The sequence below is a fragment of the Poeciliopsis prolifica genome, unplaced genomic scaffold (genome assembly GCF_027474105.1).
Source record: "Poeciliopsis prolifica strain line A6 unplaced genomic scaffold, Auburn_PproV2 SCAFFOLD008, whole genome shotgun sequence".
NCBI lineage: Eukaryota > Metazoa > Chordata > Actinopteri > Cyprinodontiformes > Poeciliidae > Poeciliopsis > Poeciliopsis prolifica.
In genome coordinates, this window is record NW_026562383.1 from 4484947 (window position 1) to 4504879 (window position 19933).

The 19933-nt window shown below is 40.1% G+C and overlaps 1 protein-coding gene across 4 annotated transcripts; it reads left to right on the forward strand.

Moving 5' to 3' along the window:
* The first annotated feature begins 2149 nt into the window (after nt 1–2149).
* Nucleotides 2150–18536, forward strand: LOC129362321 (serine/threonine-protein kinase tousled-like 1-B). 4 transcript variants are annotated; one of them, XM_055033785.1, is made up of 22 exons: nt 2150–2661; nt 4449–4570; nt 6377–6445; nt 6594–6632; nt 6789–6864; nt 7480–7523; nt 7610–7699; nt 7793–7873; nt 7994–8086; nt 8488–8598; nt 9278–9414; nt 9573–9764; nt 9974–10040; nt 10645–10742; nt 11290–11371; nt 11473–11564; nt 13011–13100; nt 14060–14229; nt 14305–14440; nt 14983–15094; nt 15182–15289; nt 17252–18536. In XM_055033785.1, the coding sequence occupies exons 1-22, from the start codon at nt 2535–2537 to the stop codon at nt 17399–17401; spliced, it is 2286 nt and encodes a 761-aa protein (XP_054889760.1). In that variant the 5' UTR covers nt 2150–2534; the 3' UTR covers nt 17402–18536. The 4 variants fall into 4 exon arrangements, with proteins under 4 accessions (XP_054889760.1, XP_054889761.1, XP_054889762.1 ...); XM_055033786.1 differs by having other exon boundaries at nt 7616–7699; XM_055033788.1 differs by having other exon boundaries at nt 2625–2713.
* The last annotated feature ends 1397 nt before the right edge of the window (nt 18537–19933 follow it).

A 19933-nucleotide genomic window follows, 5' to 3' on the forward strand; every position in this document is an offset into this window, starting at 1 on the left:
AAACTAGTTGGTTACATGGTCCAGCTCCAGTTAACGTCTTTACTCGAATTAATTTTCATAAATATTAAAACGACCCATTCAGACGTTTTGAAGCACAAATCACACGCAAAATCATGGACAGTAGATTTAATGACGACTCTTAGGGGCAGTTCATTAACGGTGAACTTCGTGCTTCTTTTTTTCACTTTAGTGGCGTCAGTTAAGCGAATGTGTTCACGACCTCGATAGATTTCATTTAAAAAGCATTTTCATTCAAACAGGAGCTAAATTTATCCTGAATCTCCTTACCTACACAGACATATTAACACCAGTAGGGCAATGCTGTTTTGAACAATAGTTTTTTATTGGTCTGATAAAAGCAGAAAATAATAAACAGCAATAAAAGCTTGAAAACACCAGTCTTTGTGTGGTTAATCTGCATAATGTTTTATCAGGTAAAGTACTAGTTTATTTATATACTAATTCAAATCAAATGTTGGTAAACACACTCATGATTTAGTTATGTTAATTTGGTAGAAACTGTTATAGGTTCAATAATTTGCCAGTGATTTAGTAAAAGAAATATGTAAATAAAGCTGTCATTTCTTAGCTTGACATGCGCCCCAAATTAATATATTTGAAATATGGATTTATTTTTTTTAAATAAATGAGATTATGCCTCTGCCATAGCATAAATGTTTTATCATAAGGCTTGTTCACACATCTTTTGCCAATAAATGTTGTGGGTGCTGCAAGCTTTATATAGCATGTGATATTAATTTAGCAAGCTTTTTCCAGGTTGCACAGGATATTCTGATCCTGGTAACGGTAATGAACTCCCTGTAATGTCTTGCATTTTTGCAAAGCATGAATAATCTTTAACCATTGCAAAAGTGTTTAACCAACATCCGAATCAAAAAATGTAATAGCTTATTTTCTGCGTATTCATTTTTTTTTTATGACAGCAATAGTCTGAATTTTATCCAGCAAAATTAATTAGCTGATGAAAAAACAGAACTGTCTTAAAATATAACGATATTACAACTGCATGTAGAATGACCATTTTTAAGTGAGGAAACATTTCACTTTACATTCCAAGATGTGTTTTTTCCCCCTGATTCTTCTTTTTTCTGTTTTTTTTTTTCTCAACTTGCAGCTGGGCTTCTTGGCTGAAGAAAGTTTTTTTTTTTTTTCTTTTTTCAAAATCTCAGCCATCACAACAACTTTCCAGTCCTGCATTTTGATTCTCGAAGTCTCCTGACAGCTCGTTGAAATATTGATCACCAGTTACTGCTTTTCTTAGAAAGTGAGGCACAGAACCGAGTACACACACTGTGCTATAAATGAGTGGCATATAGACTGCTTATACAATCATCTTCATAGCCTGTCTAACCTTTTGCAGTTACTATGGAAACCTTGGCACAAAAAAAAAAAAAAAAAAATCAGGTTACCATGAGCAGGTGCATGTGAAGAGCTATGTGATTGTTGGTACCCTGGTGTGTTGATGCAATCTGACTGCAAGGCTGAGAAACAACAAGCCCCTTTACAGCTGGAATGGTAGTCTTAATAAAGTTTTAGAGTGCAAGTTTTTTTTTTTCCTCCCATGGAAAAAAAGAACATTTATAGAGTGTAAAATATGTCATCGGGTGCAAAAGGGCTGAAGAAGTAGGACAAGTTGCACGCTAAAGTAAAGGAGAGACTGTGATGGCAAAGGCATTTTGATGCACTGCACCAAATTTGGAACAACACACCTTAGAGCCCAGACCACATCACTATCCTCCCACCTGCACCCCCTCCCTGCAACTTGTACTTCTAGTCTAGAGAGAGAAAAAAAAAAAGAGGCAGAGCATCGAGACCACAGCCCAGTCAAACACATACAGGCACAAACTCTCTCGGGTCAACTTAAAAAGTGCATCTTGTTTAAAATGCGCTTAAAGCAGAGCGCCGGTCTGTTTTAATGTATATGAAAATAAATAAATGTAAATGCGCGGCTTCTCCCTTCCCTGCTCTGGATGTAACTTTCAGCCATTTTTTTTTTTTTTTGTCGGGATATTTGTTGTTGGAGCCTAACAAGAAAACTGTTCCCAGGTCGACGCAGAGCGGCGGCTTCCGGTGAACCCAGCGCCAGTTTGGAGGAGGGTAAAACGATCCCAGATCAGTGTCTGTCTGCCTTGCTCTCGCGCTCGCTCGCAGCGCGGCCAGCCTCGCGATAGCCTCGCCTACCGACGCTAGAATCAAAGCTCCGCTCGCGAACTGGATGCTGACAGGCGCGCGCCGTGCGGTCATCATGCAAAGGTTACGCTGGATCCGTGTCAAGAAGCCGCTCCCCCGCAGGACCCTCTCGGGCGACAACATGCGAGACGTCTAGCGACGACGGAGACGGGACTGACATCTCTCCCCTTACTCCTTTTCTTCCGCCGTTGTGTTCGGCTGCGGCAGGTGCCAAAAAAAAAAAAGAAACAAAAACAAAACAAAAAAACGATGAACGCGATAAGTTCGAGATTTCCGCAAGCAGCAGTGTGTGCTCTGGCTCCTCTCGGCGGTAAAGTGGCTTCATGAGTGTCCAAAGTAACAGTGGAAGTGGTGGTGGAAGTTTGGAGGCGACGCCATCTTGGTCGCAGCTCTCCTCGTCCCCTACGATTTCTCAACAACACATAACGGCCACAGCGAAGAGCAAGGAAGGTACTGAAAACGCCTCGCCGAGGGCTTGACCCACTCCCGTTTTAATGAAAAGGTATCTTTTTTTTATCGTGAGACGGAGGCCATTTCGGTGGTTGGGAAGCTAACGTTTTGCTGAGGGGGAAAAGAAAGAAGAAGAGAGAGAGAGAAAAATGGATGTCAAGTTCACTGATGCCGTGAATTGGAAGCCAAACGTCAGCTGTCAGTTCAGTTTAGTGCCAGCTCTAAGTAGCAGCGAGCTAAATCACCATGTTTCCTCAAAGGCTGCAGCAGCTAGCTTGTTGACTGTTTGTGTAGCTTCCAGGTTGAAGCCGTATCAGTGTTGCACTTAGTATCATTTGCCTCCTGTCACTTTGTAGATAAACAACGTAAACCGTGCATGCGTCTATTAATGCACAATTCTGCTCGTCCCTGCCATTATTATTATTATTATTAACACGGCAGCAGGCCGCTAATGTTACTTTTGAACTAGTTTTTTTCCCCTGTGGATGCATCTGTATTTTTCTCCGCTTTGTTTTTCAACGATTTTGTGTGTGTGTGTGTGTGTGTTTGGAGGAGTTAGACGGGGGAGAAAGTAATTTACTCCTAGACAGTGTGGATGGATAAACCGTGATAAGTGGCAACAGCTGGTTTTAACGTTACAGCTTGATCCATTAGTAATAGGGGACACGGTCTGCAATGTTAAAATATGCAGAGCTTTTGTTGTGTTGACAAGTTGATTTCTAAGAAATGTTAGATTTTTTTTTCCTCAAAACTGTTTTGAGTGACATACTGTACCTCGACGAAAGAAAAATTAAAACATCAGCGAAGCAGTATGAAGCTGAGCTCCTTTTGCATTTCAATCAACCCCCAAATCACTTTCTATTCTGTCCGAGGGTAACCTCTGCTACGTGCTTCATAAGGGTTTCATAATCTCCATTATGCCTTTTAAGGCCTGCCCCAGTGCCAGTAGCTGTGTAAAGATGACAGCCTGGAAATGTCCAATAAGGAAACAAACACTTGGAGCAGTAGGGAGCAGAGCAGCTGTTTTACTTCTCCTCTGTGTGGAAACTGGTTGTACCAGATTAAAGCCATACAGGCACATGAGTTTCTTTCTACATATGACAGGCCGAACCTAACTGTGTGTCTGGAATAGGACTCACCACTGATGACTATGATTACTGATGACTTTTGGTTAGCTGGAATAACCTTTATTTTTTATTTTTTTAGCAGCGTAAGCGCCACTGATGCACACATGTAGCATTTTAATTAGACACGCTGTGAAAGGCCTTGTTGTTTTTGCTTTATGCTTTTCTTTTTTCTTTACGTTTAAGTTAACGTAGTTCTAATTGTACAGCTGTTAATCTGCTATTCTTGATGCTTCTAGCGTCTCCGGACGCATAAATGTCAGTGTCTTGTGCAGAGCTGTTGTTTTGACTGCTCGGTGTGATGATACCGTGGGTTAGCCGGTGGAAAATTTTTGTGTGGACAGACTGGAAGGCTGACTTCACCCACTCTCGCCTGTTCGCTTCCTGACTTCCCAGTGCTACCGTGACCTTTCTGCTCAGTTTGGAAATGCTCTGACACTAATTTTGCTGCACCTTTCACCACACTCATTCATGTTCTTTTTTTTTTTTAAAGACCCATCTTCATATTGGCTCCATCCATTTGGTTTTTACTTTTCTCCGTTTACTTCCTACTGTTGACATTTTCAGGTCTATCTTGAGTTGATTTTCTATTGTTTTTTGTGGCTTGTGTGTGTGTGTCACTGAATTGACTTAAATGGCAACACCTGTGTGCTTTTATAACAGGAGCGATGGAGGAGCTGCACAGCTTAGACCCCAGGAGACAGGAGCTGCTGGAGGCCAGGTTTACAGGAGCTGTCAGTGGCAATACGGGAGGCAGCACTGGAAGCGCCAGTGGAGGTGCAAAGGTAATGGACACCCAACGCCCCCATCCCCCCCCCCCAAAAAAAAAATTAATTAAAAGAACCTGAACTAAATCCTCAATTTTGCACTGATCGAGCCGACGGACCGATTCCGATAATTAAAATTTTTTTTTCTGCAATTTGAGCCGCCTGGTCTGATTTTTGTTTTTCTTTCTGAAGACTGCTTATGAGCTGATATGTTTTCAGTATGTCCAGATTCCTCATACGGATGTAACAAATAGAGAAGTAACAAAAATCGGCCGGTGATTGGTTTTCCGCTGACTAATTTTGTAATCGATTAAGACAGACTACAAATAAAGGCAATTTGCTGAACCCTCCCCCCCCCCGCCCCCAACATATTCAGAGTAATTAATTACCAAAACTGTAAAAAAAAAATCTACATTTTGTATCGAAGATAAAAGCACTTTATTGTGTAAATATGTTCTACGCAAAACTCCTCAAGTTGCCTAATTTAGCTTCATTCTACATTATAACATTTTAGGCAATAAAATATTTATTTTCTTATTTTGAAAATAATCAGAATTGTGTATTTTCATTATTTAATGTACTTTCAGTATTGAACAAAAAGGATTAAGGTAACTAAATTATCTGTAAAATCCACCAATATTTAATCCAGTTAATTCAGAATAACTGATAGAATAATAAATTTCTGCAATAATCATTAGTTGCAGCCCTAGCTTTGATGCTGTTACTGAGTGTATTTTCCATGGAATAAGATGTTAAATAGTTTGTTACAGAGAGTAAAACGTAAAAAAAAAATAATAATAATTAGCTGGAAGGCAGAATGTACTACAGTAAAACTGCACATTTCTGCCACACCGACTCTAATCGCTAATATAAGATGCTAAAGACAGTTTTAAAATGTCAACCTATAATCATTTTGTCTTTGTTTTAAATTAGTGAAACACTGACGACTCTCACAGACACGGTGTGACATAATGTCTCCTCTGAATATCAATAATGACCACCCACAGTATGACGGCTAGAGAAGCATTTAATATGCTGTTCTGTTTTTTCTTCTTATATCACTGTGTTATGGTTTTTAACAAGCGATCACACTCTGCAACTCTAAATTTTGCATTAAAAAAAACGGAAATCAGTTTGAGCATTTTGATTTGTGCATCTCTTGTAATAAAGATCAGCTCAATTGAAAATGAATCCATAATAAAATAATCTCCACTTTTTGTGCATTTAATGAATGGTGGGGAAAAAAAAAAGAAAAAAAAATACTTGTAGCTCACCGATTAAGGCTAACAGGAGGAAAAATTACAGATTTCGATCACATACAAATCGATTCGTGCATGACCAGAGATTACTCTTTAATTTTAGGCACTCAAACCTTATTTAAATACATTTTCTCACGCTAAACGCTCCATGATGAAATGGTAAAAAGTGACGACTAGCTTAAAATCATCTTCAAGACAAAACAGTCAAATGCATGACTTCAGCATAATCCAAACTGTATTCAAAAGACAAAATTTAAAGCTACTTTAATCTCAGAAATAAAAGTCCAGCCCCAGCTCCCCACGCTGGAAAATCAGGTTAAAGGTTCCCGTTTTCCTAAACAGGACTCAAGTTCTTGGATATGTTCATGTGTTGGGGGAGAAATACCAAGTGACACACCTACTCACTAAGATTCTGCATTCCTGTCAGGCGTGTCAGACCACAGGCCTGCCGCCAGCGCCAGTTTCTCTATTCTGCGCATTTCTGTAAAAGTCACTGAGCTTGCACAACACACCTGTACAGACTGTTCCCCCGTTTGTTGACCTGTGAGCGTGTCTCTCTGCACAGGGTCTGGCAAACGAATCCTCAAACCACAGCTACGGGAGTCTGGGGTCGTCCAGCGACAAGGAGTCGGAGGTAAACCCCACACACAGCGACGTTCACGCACGTCCTTTCTCACGCAAAGCTGAGTTTCTAACATGTATGCGCACATAAAGTGTTGTTATGCACCAGCCGCTCTTCGCTCTGTCTCTCCCTCCACCTCCACCTTCTTTTCTCTTCCTAGAACTCTGATTTGAAAAGAGGGAGCTCCCCTGCCTACTCAGTATGTACTCTTTCTTCCTGCTGCTCTTTCCTGCTGAACACCCTGCACTGCGCTCTGCTTTGTTAGGTAAAACGCAAGGGATTTATGTTTTTTTTTTTTTTTTTTTTTTTCTGTCTTTTCTTTCTCCTACTCCTTTCATCAAATATCATTTGTCAGACCCCGGAGAAGAAGCACTCAGAGTCGTCCAGGGGCCGGAAGAGGAAAGCCGATACATATTCGGAGAGCAGTCAAGGTATATATGGGATGTATGCATATATGCTGGGATTCATGCTAACTTAATCACCCAGCAGCTACCTTTAAAATGTAATCAGGGTTTAAGCGACTAATTGATTATTGAATTAATCGTCAACTCGTTTAGAAATCAATCACTAACTGGAACATACAGACTCAAAAAGAGCCATTTGCCAAATGAACGAGATATTCACGGCAGTAATCAAGTAAAAACTACAAGATATTGACGTTTTGCATTTATGATTAATTAAAAAAAAAACATTTTAACCCAGGACTCAAGTGGCAGAGTTTTAAGTTGTATCTGGCTCAGATTCTTTAAGAAAAACAAAATCTCACATTAAGCATCTTTTGCAATCTAGTTAGTAATTGGTAACGCAACAGAGAATTTATAAATGATTATTCACGTGCTAAAGGAATGTTGTTGCATTTTAGGTAATGTTTAATTTCCTATTTAAAAATGGAAAGGAATTGTTTTTCAGTTTCTTTTAATGTCTTTCTAGTAGTGTTTAAAGGAGGCTTGTGTATTTACCCCAGATATTTTTCATATGTATAGCATTAAGCGATTAATTGTCTCAACAATCGATTAATAAATGTAATTCTGCTGTTTGGTTTCCAGGGAAGACTTCTACTCGTGGGCCCAAGATCAGCGATTTCTTTGACGTGAGTAATTCAGGTTTTCTTTTTTTTTTTTAGTCTAGAATCCTGATAATTTGAAGCTGAGTGTTAATTTTAAGGTTTCTGCAAAGTTTCAGGGAGGAAACGGCTCCAGTCCGGTCAGAGGGCTCCCATCGGCTCGCCGCTCCCCACAGAGCTCGCAGTCGGCCCCAGGCTTAATCGTACGTGTCTTCCTAAGAGTTCAATCAGACCGGAGATTACTTGTGCGTTGTGGGCGCAGGGGTTGCTCACTTTTCTCCTGTGTGTGTTTGCAGATCCGTCAGAACAGCTCCTCTCCAACCAGCCTGTGTTTCGCTGAGCACAGTCTCAAAGCTTCTTTAAGCAAATGTGTCCAGGTTTGAGAAAAAAAAAACAAAAAACCCACAGCACACTTTTTGTTTTTTAGATCATTCTCATCCTTTCTCTCGTTGCGGGCCGGTGGACGTCTTAGAAGTGTGTTCATGTTGCACTTGCAGACGGAGCTGACCGGCCTGAAGCTTGCTGCCCTGGAGAGCAACAAGAGTCTGGACCTGGAAAAAAAAGAAGGGCGGATAGACGACCTGCTCAGAGTGAGTTCTGTCCCTGCAGTAAAATGTAGGAGGGTTCTCGAGATTCTTGAAAATGTTTGAATTTCAATTTGGTGTTTTCAATATTTGGAAAGGGCCTGATTTCTTTATAAATGTTGGATATTCAAACTGCAAAGTTTGATAATAAAATGGAACTATTTATTATTTGGATTATTATTAAAGGCCTAATAACATAAACGTACAGGAAAGCAACCTAAAGCAACTTTCACACTGACAATCACTTTTTTAAGCCATGGACATGAACATGGGTGTGATTTTTAAAATGATCCTTCCTTGATGGAAAATGGAAATCCACCTACAACATGTATGTGTCATGGTTCTGTCTGGGCTGCAATCTGATTGGGTGGGTTTCATGACGTGCCTCATGTCTTCATTTGTAACAGGCCAACTGTGATCTTCGGAGACAGATCGATGAACAGCAAAAACTCCTGGAGAAATACAAAGAGAGACTCAACAAGTGCATCACCATGAGCAAGAAGCTGCTCATAGAGAAGGTAGTCTTCACACATGCCCCACCTTCACCTGAGCGACGTCCTTCTAGTCAAGCAAAATTGGTGTCAGACGTTTGTATTACATTTGTGCAGCAAAGATTTTCGTTGTGCCTCCTGTCATTTTAGTAAACGTTCCCAGAGGCCATCAAAGGTCAACCGGGTCCCTCCAGGCTCGCACTTACGAAATCAAACAAATTTTGTGTCAGTCAACTGAGCTACAAACACAGAATTCTAACCTTATTCTCCTAACATTATGACTTAATTTTATATTTTATACTTCATCATGCACAGTTGATTGATAGTGTATTTTGTTTGATTTTGTAAGTGCTGACTAGCTGGTTGACCTTTGACACCAATTTTATTTAATTTGAAGAAAGTGATACTCTTGTACCACTTTCCGCATAAATGTTATTGGAAAGCATCATAGCTTACTACTGTGTCCAAGTTAAATGTTTCATTTATTCAATGTTGTTGTTCATGCTGAAGGTGTATTTTGAAAGGCTCTTCTTATTTGGTGTGTGTTGGAACTTTTTGGCGTAGTTTTTCCAGGTGACAGATCTTTGAGGGTGTGTTGGGCTCCTCAGTGTGTAACTCTGTTTTCTTTCAGCTGGAAGAGAAACTCCAACTTCCCTTTGCTCCTGCCGCTGGGAAACCTTCATCTTGTCTTGTTTTTGTCCAACAGAGCACCCAGGAAAAGCAGTCGAGCCGCGAGAAGAGCATGCGGGACCGGCTCCGGCTCGGGCACTTCACCACGGTCAGACATGGCGCGTCCTACACAGAGCAGTGGACCGACGGATACGCATTCCAGAACCTGATCAAGTGAGGATTACTGTCAAAACCATTGTTTCCAAACGACCTCAGCTTCTGCTTTAGTTGTAATTCTCTTGTTTCGCTTCACAAGTTCATCCGCCTGTCACTTTTTTTGGGTTGTTTGGATCCTAGCTTATCACCGCTGGTGCGCTTTTTCTGTCGCCCAGGCAACAGGAGAGCATCAACCAGCAGAGGGAGGATATTGAGCGGCAGAGGAAGCTGCTGGCAAAGCGGAAACCGCCGAACCCGGCGTCCCCCTCACTGTCGGTGGCGTCCACCTCCGAACCGAAGCAGCGCAAAACTAAAGTGGTCAACGGCAACGACTCTGACCCCTTCCTCAAGCCCTCCCTGCCCCAGCTGTGAGTCAACAGAAATAACCGTCTGCCGAAACGGGAAGATGCTGGAACGTACAGAATGCGTCGGCCGCTTGTCGACTATTTATACTCGCTTAAAATCGCACACACTTGAGTCTGAACTGAATTAAAACGCACCATGTCTTGAATTAAATCTTGAAACTGTTTAGTGAGCGTTTGATTCATTTTCAGCTTGGTTTCTCCCGCTTCGACAGGCTCACCCTCGCTGAGTACCATGAGCAGGAAGAAATCTTCAAGCTTCGACTTGGACACCTAAAAAAGGTCGGTCATAGAATAAAGTTGCAGAAAGCCTCAAAGATCTATAATTCAGGAGGGAGAATCTGTACATAGACTCCTCAATTTGGCCTTTACAGAAGAATGGGGAGAAGAATCACCAATATACAGGTTGTTCACACATCTTTAAAAAGGTTTATATTCATGTATCTAAAACTCAGCTCTTAAAATATCTTGAATTCATTTTTTTAAAGTAAGTTGGCCTTAAATACAACAATAACAGGTCCTAAGTTTTGTCTTAGCTGGACTATTTAATCTAGTGTATTCTGTATGGTTTTTTTTGTTTGTTTTTTTTGTAGGCTTTTTGAGGCTAACTCAGTGCTAGCATACCCTTGCTAACTAGCTAGCTTCTTTTGTGCCTAAAATGGATAAATGCAACTTTTTTGCCAATTTTCTGAACAAAGCAAGACTTGCTTTTGGTATGTTTCCCCTAGTAGGTCAGAATTGATGGAAGAACAGTGGAGCTAAATATATTGTGACGACGAGCAAAAAATCGATCAATTGCATGAGAAATTAAAACGAGCTCTATTCCTGCAGAAAAATCCTGAGCTAAAACGTTATTTTCTCTGCGTTTCCTGCTGCGTCTGGTCAGGAGGAAGCTGAGATCCAGGCGGAGCTGGAGCGGTTGGAGCGGGTGAGGAACCTCCACATCCGGGAGCTGAAGAGGATAAACAACGAGGACAGCTCAGCGTAAGTCCGCTGAATATACTCTAGCATTTCTGTAAAATGTTAGACTATATGTCAGACAGTGAGTGTCCTTCATCTCGTTTTGGAAATGACTCGATTCAATCATGGTATTCCCTTTGAAACATTTTAGGTGCTCCAGTTTTAAGCAGACTTTATTGAGTTGTTCATAGAGCAGAAACTGCTCAACATGTGTCCACACGACGAATCTGAGTTACATTTTACCAATTAAGGCTGTAGTTTGGCTCTTGAGATCTGTTACCTGCAGCAAACAGCCACTCCAGTGAAATCTGAAGCTAACAGGAAATCCAATAAAGGAATGGAGCTAAAAGCTACTTAGAGGAGATCAAAGTCAAGATGGCAAAAATCATCTCTTTTCTCGCAGCTTGAAGTTTCTTTATTTTCTGACATCTTGATGGCTGCTGCTGCTAAAGACCAAGCAGCAGCCAAGAACTACCACTGACCTAATGAAACAACACTAGGCTCCTTTTTGATGCAGATTTTGTTTCAGAGCAAAGTTGTATTTGTTTATAACAATGACTTCCTCACACAGTTTCAAAGACCATCCCACTCTGAATGAGCGGTACCTTCTGCTGCACCTGTTGGGCCGGGGCGGCTTCAGCGAAGTCTACAAGGTACCGCCTGCAAAGCTGGCATCGTTTTTTTCTTTTCGCTGACTTATTTTCATGCGAGATTGCATCTGGGGACAAAATGTATTCTTTTTCGTCCCATGTAGGCATTCGACCTGTTTGAACAGCGTTATGCAGCTGTAAAAATCCACCAGCTCAACAAGAACTGGAGAGAGGAGAAGAAGGAAAATTACCACAAGTAGGTGTCTGCACACATTGTTCTGTTTACAGCAGACGGTTGCGAGCGCAGTCAGTCAGCAGCACTCTGCCTTGAACCTTTCAACTTTTTGTCGCATCACAACCACGTTTTACGCGACGGACAAAACGCAAAGCGGCACAAAAGAGAAACAGATATGTAGCTTAGAATTATACACAAATCTGTAAATTAAACACAGTGCAGCCACTTGTACTCAAAGGCAACCAGATTTAAAAAATCCCCACCTGTGTGTAATTTAATGCCAGTGTAATCTGCTCTGTGGAGGCTTGAGGGATTTGTTAGGGTTTGGAGGAAAACTAATACTGCATACCATTCTCTACACACCTCAAAGAAACATGGTGAGGCTGCTTTTCTACAGCAGGGGCAAAGAGGTGGGTCAGAACCAAGATGGAAAATTATGGCTGAAATAATTACAAACTTCAAAAATTGACTGAAAGAACAACAAACTGAGATAAATTTGTACAACAAATATATACATTTTACATTTAAAATTGAATTTGAGTTCTATGCCCAGAACTCAAGTGGCATAGTTTTAGCTTCACTAGTTCAACTTCAGAATTAATCAACAGAGTAGCCGTTGATTAATTATTGACTTATCATTATTGATAAGTCTAGAAGCAAATGGCTGAACTTTTCACATGTCAATGTTAGACGTTTTTTTTTTTTCTGCAGATGAATTCTTGCTACAAATGATAAAGTGTACCTTAAATAAATACTGTCATTGCATTTAGGCAATAAAACTTATTTATAAAATTTTTTTTTGCAACATTTAATGCATTTCAAAAATGGTATGAGAAAGCTTATATAAAAAATCTGCTGACTATCTCAATTCTTTATCCGATTGTCAGAAATGTCAATTAATTGATAGATTAATTGACAAGTAAAATAACTGTGAGCTGCAGCTCAGTTATTTGTGTAGTTGAGCCGATTCCCTGCGCTGCAGCCCTTCACATAAACACAGCATGAAATGAGGTCAGACAGAAACTGGATGAGACGTTATATATAGATGCATATATACACACACACGTGTGGGTGCGCGTGTGTGTGTATATATATGAATATATATATATATATATATATGTATGTATGTACACACATACAAGCTTGTCAAATTTGATTTGGATGACAAGCATGATCATTTTCCTTCCACCTTAGAAGTATGTAGTGCTTTATGGTGAACTGACACAACAAAATCCACTCAAGCATGTCTTCAATCAGCAAAACATTAACGACAAAATTAGCATTCAGACGTTTGAATTTCCATAAACCTGCATTTTGAGGTTCTGTCTGAATAACCACATGCGGTTAAAACATATGATTGGTTCTAATTTATGAACACATTTCATTCCCATCATGCTGGACGCATGCCAATGTTGTATCTAAACTTCAGGAAGATGAGCGCTTCTCTTGTTGCACACACTTTGACAGGCATGCATGCAGGGAGTACCGGATACACAAGCAGCTGGACCATCCCAGAATAGTCAAGCTGTATGACTATTTCTCCCTGGACACCGACACGTGAGTTCTGCCCACTCCAACATCCTGAGGTTGCTTTATGTGTGTTCGGCTTACAGCAGCGCCCATGTCTAAGAGCACAAACATTAGCATTTCACTGTTCCCCACTAGTGCACTGCCATAGGCAGTGCAATAAGATTATCCTGCATGATCTTTTTCACTCAGGTTAGCATTAGCCTTTTACCTTAAATGAGGTATCAGCTATATCTCTGACTTATTACCCATGTTTAGTCTACTGAATGGAGTAAGTCATGCTTGTGTCTCTCCACATGCTATTGATTACATTGCAGCTTTCTTTAGCATTGATGCTAATGTTTAGCATCAGAACGCTGGGTCCAAACCGACGGGCACACTTTGACAGGCCCCGGTTAAATTTCTTCAGGAAATTTCTAGTCTATAAATATTATGTACAAAGTGTTAACTTTTTAGTGCAACCTAAACCAAAAAAATGCTTAAATGTCATTTATTAAACCTTGCTTGATGCAGCAGTCATTTTTCAGGAGAGACTGACCCAAATCCTGTTCTTACTAAGAACAGTCAGAATATTGCTCTTTGTTTTTTCATCTGAGCCCTAAATAATTTGCACACTGGATGTTTCTTTGCTTGTTTAATTTGAATTATTTATGCTTAGTTTATTGTTGAGCAGAGGGGGGAAACAATGTATATTTAGAATTATTTTTGTGGCTTAGGAGTACTTTTGACTTTTGGCCTACATGACAAAAAGTTTGGACACCCCTGGTTTTCGTCATGCTTCTGTAGGAGCAGAAGGTCCTGACCTCGACTTCTGTCCTACAAACAGTGAAGGAGTTCAAGTGTTATGCGGCGAGCCCGTCTTTCCACACATGTTGGAACAACATGCGCTCCCTGCAAACACTTCTGAACCGCTGCCTGCTTTTCAACTCTTAAATAAGATTTCTTCTCCCGATTAAAGCCGTGTTTTGTTCTTTTTTTTTTTGTTCCAGGTTCTGCACCGTCCTCGAGTTCTGTGAAGGGAACGACCTGGACTTCTACCTGAAACAAAACAAGCTGATGTCGGAGAAGGAGGCCCGCTCCATCGTCATGCAGATCGTCAGCGCTCTGCGGTACCTCAACGAGATCAAGCCGCCCATTATCCACTACGACCTCAAACCAGGTGCGTCGCCCGTCTCTTTCTGCGCCGAACGGAGCGACCGGGAGCGGCAGGTCTGACTGCGGTGTCTCTGCACAGGGAACATCTTGCTGGTGGACGGCACCGCGTGCGGGGAGATCAAGATCACAGACTTCGGTTTGTCCAAGATAATGGACGACGACAACTATGGCGTGGATGGGATGGACCTGACATCACAGGGGGCGGGGACGTACTGGTGAGACGCCCGCTCCAGTTCGGGCTTGAACAATTAATCGAGAGTAATTATTGAAATAATTGTCAAATAATTTAGTAATTGATTAATCGTTAACTGAATTATACAGACTCTAAAACATCCCATTTGCTGGAAGAACAACACAGTCGGTGCAGTAATTCAGCAACAACTGCAAAACGTATATAAATTTTGCATTTTATGCAATAATGTTTTTCTTATTTTAAAAAGGAATTTAGTTGCTAATATTGTATAAAAGAGGCTTAAATAAAAAAAATCTGCGTCATTTGGCAATTTTTTTAATTCATTTAATCACCACAATAATTGATTAATCCATAACTGACATAATCATTAATTGCACTCGCTGCAGATTTCCTGCACATGAAGAGAGATTGCTTTTGAAAGCGCTGCATGGAGTGTAAGGCGCTGTGTTTATTGTTCTAAACACGGCCAAAGGCTGCGATCCGAGATGTATATTTAAGAAGCAAACGCTCCATGAAAATGTCTGCAAGCGAGGTTTTCAAAATGTTTGTGTCATACGTGTTCAGGTACCTCCCACCAGAGTGTTTTGTCGTGGGGAAAGAACCACCGAAGATCTCCAACAAGGTGGACGTGTGGTCAGTGGGGGTGATCTTCTTCCAATGCCTCTACGGACGCAAGGTGCACCACTTTGCATTCCTGCCGTCTTCCGTGTGTTCGGTAAAAGGCCGTGGAGCGGGGATGACTCTGTTTGTTTCACTTCTTCAGCCGTTTGGTCACAATCAGTCGCAGCAGGACATCCTCCAGGAAAACACCATCCTCAAAGCCACAGAGGTCCAGTTTCCAGCCAAACCACAGGCCAGCACAGAGGCCAAGGTGACCCACTCCCACTTTTATGGTTTACAGCTGCCGTCACCATTTCTATATATTTTTTCCTTTTTTTTTTTTTTTTTTTTAGCATAAACTAGAATGTTGTCGCTTTGCTTTGATTCCCAGGTCCAAATGGGTTTAAATTCAAAAGTTTAGTTCACACAACTAAACTAGTTGTTTTATACTTTACTGTCTTCTAAATCTTGTAGATGTTTTTGGTTAAAAACAAAAACAAAAATAACAGTAAATTTCCTCTATTTATGCCGAACAGGAATTGGTTCCACATTCAAAGGTTCTCAAACTGTCTCTGAGTCATTCTTTAAAAGTAATTTTATTTGTGGAAGTTTAGTTTTTAAATCTTTTACATGTAGAGTTTGTAGCCTTTATAACCAAAAGAAACATTTTATTTTTAGGTCAACACAAAGTAAAAATGAATTAGAAAGTTTATAGCAGAAAATGTCACATGACTTCTAGAAAAAAAAACCCACATCTTATAAGTTTAGCTAAATATCTACTTTAGAAAACTTGCAGGGTTTGTTGTTTTAAAAAAAACCAGTTTCATCTCTATGACTAGGATTTAAAATAAAGAAACATAAGTCTGCAAACAGAGCATGGATATTATTTTTTTCCTTTTAGTATGGAAAACAATGCAAAATAATAAAAAGCGCGTAGATTTAAACACATTATTGGCTCTTTTAATGTAATTCTTTGTGAACATCCACGTCAAATATTGCAACTGTTTAAAAATCTGCATTTGTTGTTGTATCTCTGTTTAAAACATGAGCTGGTTTTTATTTTTGTAACCAAAGTTGCTGGAACACCTTCTCTACATGAATGTATTTTTCTCATTGATAAAAGGCAACAAAGCTGAAGCATAAAAACTTTGTGAACTTTTCGCATGAGCTCCAGCCTCATAATCCCAAAACGATTCATTGGATTCTTTTGCACTTCTCCGTCAGCCCAACCTATGTTGATGAAAAGGCTTCTTCAGTGTTTGTTTGCTCTAAACTTGTATGAATTTGTCGCCACAGCACCACGTCAGCACTAACTGGTTTCACAGCTTTCCACTGGGAAATTGTTTACTTGGGTGTGAAGTGAAAGCGACTCAACTCTCGTTAGGTTTGATCTTCAGTTACCGACTGAAGAGACACAGATCTATGAATAATTTTTGTGGTTTAATTTTAAGTTAAACGAAGCAGTCATGATGAATCCCAAAGACCGGGCTGTAATTTAAATTTAAAACAACTGGCACTAAATGGTTGTAGTTAAAATTCAGACGTGAAACCAAATATTTGGATTTGTTTTTTTGTTGTTGTTTTTCCAAATACTTTATTTATTTATTTTTTATGTTAAGAACAAAGTAGTGTGTAAAAATGTGTTAATTAATTAAAAAATATCAGCATATCATTCACACTCCAGCGCGTTGGTTAATCACAGTTAATCACTGCTCGTTGTGGTTTGATGAAGGAAAAATCCATCAAACCTTATGTCTAAAATTTGAACTAGATGTTTTTCTGTTTTCAGTATGGCTATAATTTAACCAGGGATGGAACGATTAATCGTGATTAATTAATCATTGAATTAATCGTCAATTAATTTAGTAGATTAAACATTAAACGGATTCAAGTAAACGGATTCAAAACAGCCAACTGCTGAAAGAACTACATATTGTTTATTTGCGTCCTTTAATGTATTTCTAATATTGTTACGTTCTGAAGATTTTAAACACTTAAACGTTTTTTAATACAATTTTTATGTCCGACTAATCTTAAGTGTAAACGATTAATCGATTACAAAAACGAGCCCCAAATTGGACTGAAAGGTTCAGCTCGTCGCGAAGGAGCTGCAGTTCTGTCAGAATCCGTAAAAGTCGACCTAAACGTCTCGCTAACCCCGCAGCATGATGCCGACCGCTTGAACATGCGCTAATGAACGGATGAGAAAGCTTCTTCCTCTTCTGTCCTGCAGGCATTTATCCGGCGCTGCCTGGCCTACCGCAAGGAGGACCGCTTCGACGTTCACCAGCTGTGCTCCGACTCCTACCTTCTTCCTCACATGAGACGCTCGAACTCATCCGGCTCGCTGCAGCCCACCGCCTCCACCCTGCCCACCTTCTGACCGGCGCCACCCTCAGGTCAATCTTAACGCGGGATTGTCAGAGTTGATAAATGAAATACGGACCTTTTTTTTTTTCCCTCCTCCCCCACTACGTTTCAAGAATGGACAATTTAGCAACGAGTGAAGTGGAAGAAAAATGGACAATAGAAGAAGATGGAAGGAAGTGTTTGACTGATCTTTACGATAGTGGAGAGAGAGACGGAAAGAAGAGGGAAATGGAGAAGAGAAGCCAGAAGAGAGAGAGAGTGAACCAAGTGTTTCTGCTTTAACCCTTAGAAGAATCCAAAATCAGTATATGACCTCCTCTAGTTGCACTCTATGTATAGTAGAAATGCCCAACCAGATGACTGTAAACGCAAAAGCATCTGTGAGCAGCAGCAGGCGTGGAAAAAACTCCCTTCATTTCAAACGAAACAAAAAAAAGACAGAATAAATGGCACCGACTCATCGAGTTTCCTCTGCACGCAACGGGGATTCGTTTTCAAAGTGACGTGACCCTGTCGGGGGAGGAAGGGGTCAAATTTGCACTTCCTGTCCCAATCGGAAGCAGTTGGGGTCTGCCGAAAGTGGATCTCGTCTTAAATCTTATTTTCTCCTCGTCGTCCGAGAAGTGGCGTGTTGCGACACAGTTTGGACTCCATCCGGACGCGGAGTCCGTTGTACATTTCTCACTATAGCAGATGTATTCTAACAAGGCTTTTCCCCTCTTTGCTTTCCAGGTTCCTCACCCATCTGTTTGTTTCCTCTCAAAAGCTGTTCTTCAGTTCGCTGCTATAAATGTTGCTTTTAGTTCATTTTTAATAACGGGAATGAGTTTTCACCTCGCGTCAGCCGCATACTTGAACTTTTAAAAGGAAATTTCCAGAACCTGTCGTTTCGACGGAATGACTTTGTTTTTGTTTTGTTTTTTTTCCTTCTGCAGCCAACATCAAAATGTCGTCTCAGATTTCTTTTTGCTTACTGACTTCCTTAGAAGACCTAGTGTGCTGTGTCGTGAGGAATATTCCCGCCTGTCCCCGTGCCAGAGGAGGGGAGAAAAGTTACTGCGTTTTATTAACTTCAGCTGGAAAACAAATGGATATATCCCAAAAAAAAAAAAATGTTGTCATGGTGTAAATAAAACAACTCTTACCTGTGTGGTTGTTTGTCTTCACGGCCATGCAGGGGAAATCGACCACAACACATTTGCAGACTCAAAAATATAAACCTGGATAATTTTTTTAAATATTTTTTCCCAACTCTGTTCACTTTCATTTGGAAAAATTTCAACTGTTATGACAGTTAAATGGCTGCTTAAAGCTCCAACACCACAAGGGGGCCCCCAAGAGCATCATTTGATTTCATTTTCCAGTGATTGCGCTGAAAAAACAAGACGTTAAACTTGTTTGCTGTAAGTTCAGTGCATCATCAGATGTTACTTTCATGTAGTTAAATCAATATGTTAGCATTTCAAAATGTAAAACTAATTAGAGCATTTTTGCTTGTTTTCTCCTCCCATATGGTTAAAATCAACCATATCAGCCATATTAACACCAGCAGCATTTAAGGCAATCACAAATGACACTAATAATAGTGGACATGTTGCACACGTGCCTAGGAATTAAGTATCTGATGTTGTCATATTGGAATGGGGGTTCTGAAATAAAAATCTGCTTGGGCCTTAAAAAAGCTTGGGCCGGCCCTGGTTGTCATCTCAAAGCATGTTACGTGTTTAACTCTGATTCAGTTAGAAGGGATCAACTTTTTCTTCTTAAGTAAAGCACAATCATACAGTTGGATTAAAGGGAGTGTTTTTTTTTAAGCGGTGTAATGAAAGAACGTGAAACAATAGAGGTTTGGTACCAGCATCATCAACTCTGATTGGACAGCCGTAGAATCAGTTGCATGAAATCCAGACCTGAGTCACAATAACGACACTGCAACTTCACTGCTACGGATCAAACAAAAAAACAAGGATTTCTTTTCTGCCTCTTGAATTTTTCATAAAATTTAGTGATCCATTTAATCTAAGGAGAAATAGAATGATTTCTTCTTAATCAAACTTTAAAGCTGCAGTGTGTAAACAAAGTCTTTTACATGTTTAAGTGTAACTACAGCTAATCTTAGAGAGAAAAAAAATATCAAGATCCTCTACTTCCTTCCTGTTGTCCTACTACCACCAGCAGAAATGTGCCAAGTCAGAAACAACCAATCAGAGCCAGTAGAAGCTCTGATTGGCTGCTTGTTTGCTAAAATGTACCCTACCGTGAATGCTAAGGCTGGTTAACATCACCACTGATTATGGCGGATAAACGGTGTTTGACATTAGCACATTTAGCAGTGAGTAAACGAGCTTGATTAACATCTCTAAGATGGCTTGAGTTTTTTTCTCTCAATTATGTACATTTTGGTTGTAGGTCATTTTAAAATATAAATAAATCACATTTACACTAGGTAAACTAATACATAAAATATTGGAAAAAAGAGGCACATTAACATTTTACAGTTTTACTGATAACTTGTCATCTTTTCTGTTCCTCTGTCTTGTGTATA